Genomic DNA, 2,845 nt, shown 5'->3' with positions numbered 1-2,845 from the left:
GTCCAGAAGTGCTGCGACATCCGTTGAACCCGCTTCCACCGTGTGTGGAAGGGTTCCGTCTCGTCGTCCCCCAACGTTGCCGGAGTGTTGAAGGAAGAGCGCCCGATGAGAAAGTGAGCCGGCGTGAGGGCCTCAATTTCCTCAGGCGATGTGCGTGCGGCTGTAAGCGGCCGCGAGTTGAGGATCGCTGAGATCTGATGCATGAACGTCTGCATCTCGATCAGCCTCAATCGCGCGCCACGGGAGGCCGCCTTCAGCAGTCGCTTGGCCACCTTGATGTTTGCCTCCCACAACCCACCGAAATTAGGGCTGCGAGGAGGGATGAAGGAGAAGCAAATTCCTTCATCGGCGGCTAGCTCAACAACGCGGTGCTGGAACTGGGGGTCGTTGAATGCGTCACGGAGACGGTGCAGTTCACGAGCAGCACCCACGAAATTGCGACCGTTGTCGCAATAAATAACGTTAGGCCTTCCACGCAGCGACACGAAGCGCATAAGGCCGGAGATGAAGGCCTGCGTGGATTGGTCCTCTACCACCTCGAGGTGGACAGCCTTGGTGGCGAAGCACACGAAGATGCATACGTAAACGTCTACGTTGCGATTGCCCTTCACTCCGGATGCCACGGTGAAGGGCCCGCACAGGTCGATGCCAGTGTGTGTGAACGGGGGCGACGCGTTCACTCGATTCACTGGCAGAGGACCCATTTGCTGCGTGAATTGGCGAGGGCGAGCTTTGACGCACGTGACGCATCGCGATAGCTCCCCTGCCACCGTCCGTCTAAGGTCGCGCATCCAGTAGCGGGTCCTGAATTCCGCTATCACCAGGGCGACTCCCGCGTGGTGGTTCCTCTCGTGGATGTCCCGGATCATCACCCTTGAGAAGGGGTGGGACTTCGGGACGAGGATGGGTAGTCGCGCCTCCGCAGCAAGTTCGGCATTCTGCAGCCTCCCTTGCACGTGAATCAATCCATTCACGCAGACCGGGTTGAGGTGCTGGAGTCGACTCGTTGGCGTGATGTTGCCCGTCAGTTGCATCTCGCTTACTTCATTCGGATGGACCGTCGTCTGCATCCGCAGCAAGATGCGTCGCAGCCCATCTTCTTGGGCGGCGAGCGTCATGGGACCGTAAGTCGCAGCAAGGTCCGGATTCTTTGCACGTAGCGAGGCCGACTTCGCCTTAAAGTTGTTGACCGCACGTCCTAGCCAGGCGAAGTGTCGGCGCGTCTTTCCCAAGGCGCAATGGTGTGGGTATTGCGCTATCAGGTCGTCGCAATCGGGCCCCGTGATGGCCACTAGCAACGTAGCTTGTGGCAGCCCTTCGTCCAACACGGCGAGATCTGCGGATGGGAATGGCTCGAGTAGCCCATGACAGCCAGCTTGAACGAATGATGGACCGTTCAGCCAGAACGTCATAACGTCTGGACGGATCAGTTTCCTTGCCGTGATGCCTCGGGAAACGATGTCGGCCGGGTTTAGTTTGGTGGGCACGTAGCGCCAGTCGGTGGTCGCGGTAGCTGCCTGGACTTTGGCGACTCGGTTCCTCACGAAGACGTCCCACCGAGTGTTGTCCGAGCGAAGCCAGGTTAGCGCTACCTGCGAATCGGACCACCAACACGTCTCGACGACACGGGAGCCGAATACGTCTCGAATTCTCACGTAGAGTTCGGCTAATAGAACTGCCGCTTGCAGTTCTAGACGTGGCAACGTCATTGCCTTTAGAGGGGCCACCCTGGATTTAGCGCATAACAGGCGCGTTGTCCGGTGACCCCGATCGTCTTCAAAGGTCACGTAGACCACGCATCCGTAGGCCTTTACGGATGCGTCGCAGAAACCGTCGACACGCAGAGTCGTCGGTGCGCTGGGCGCTGCCATGCGTGGGAGGTGTAATTTCCTCAAGAGTGGGAGTTGCGACGTGAACTCGTTCCACTGTTGGATCGTCGCGGGTGACACGTAGTCGTCCCATGCAAGATCTTCTCGCCAGAGGTCTTGCATCATCACTTTCGCAGTGATGGTCACCGGCTGCAGGATCCCGACTGGATCGTAAAGTTTGGAGATCTTCGCGATGAGGTTGCGTTTCGTCAGTTGCTCCGCGAACTGAAGTACGTCCTCATGTATGACCAACTGAAACGTGTCATCAGTTGGGCACCACGACAGTCCGAGCATGCGCACAGCCTCGCGATCGCCGATCTTAACAGGAGCCTCCCGATGCTCCTGCGGTACGTGGCGCAGTACCTCTGCTTCGTTGGACGCCCACTTCCGCAGCGGCATGCCGCGGCGAAGTAGCGCCTGTTCCACTCCCGAGCACAGGGCACGTAGCTCGTCGGGTGTGGGGGCGCCCAGCGACAGGTTGTCCACGTAGAACCCTCGCTGGATTGCGTCTGCGACTTGCGGGTTTCCGTTGCGCGCCTCGTGTCCGGCCTCCAGCAGCGCTCTGCAGGCTAAGTACGAGGAAGCGGCTTCGCCGTACGTTACGGTGCGCAGTCGGTACGCCTGGATGGGGTGGTCCTTGCCGTCGCGCCAAAGGATGCACTGCGTCCAAGTGTCTTCGTCAGACACCCACACTTGGCGATACATCTTCGCGATGTCAGCCGTCACTACCACCGTGTGTAAATGGAAATCAAGCCAAATGTGCAGCAGATCTGGCTGCAAAACAGGCCCAATGACCTGCAGGTCGTTGAGTGCTACTCCGGTAGACGACTTGGCGCTGGCGTCGAACACTACACGCAGCTTCGTGGTCGACGACTCCGGCTTGATGACGCACGAGTGGGGTATCACGTAGATTACCCGGTCGGCGTCACTCGGTGCGATCGGCGTCATGTGTCCGAGGTCCACGTACTCACGCATGA

At 59.2% G+C, this 2,845-nt stretch overlaps 1 protein-coding gene across 1 annotated transcript; it reads right to left on the bottom strand.

The window, feature by feature from the left end:
- Positions 1-1,043: 1,043 nt before the first annotated feature.
- Positions 1,044-2,816, bottom strand: LOC128276742 (uncharacterized; the record flags this gene model as incomplete). The annotated part of the gene is made up of 1 exon (XM_053015202.1): positions 1,044-2,816. A coding segment is annotated over exon 1 (1,773 nt), but the record flags the coding sequence as incomplete, so codon positions are not given.
- Positions 2,817-2,845: the final 29 nt, after the last annotated feature.

Source organism: Anopheles cruzii, unplaced genomic scaffold (assembly GCF_943734635.1).
Source record: "Anopheles cruzii unplaced genomic scaffold, idAnoCruzAS_RS32_06 scaffold02312_ctg1, whole genome shotgun sequence".
NCBI classification, from domain to species: Eukaryota; Metazoa; Arthropoda; class Insecta; order Diptera; family Culicidae; genus Anopheles; species Anopheles cruzii.
The sequence above is the reverse complement of the archived record's forward strand: the minus strand, read 5'-3'. Positions and strand labels throughout refer to the sequence as shown.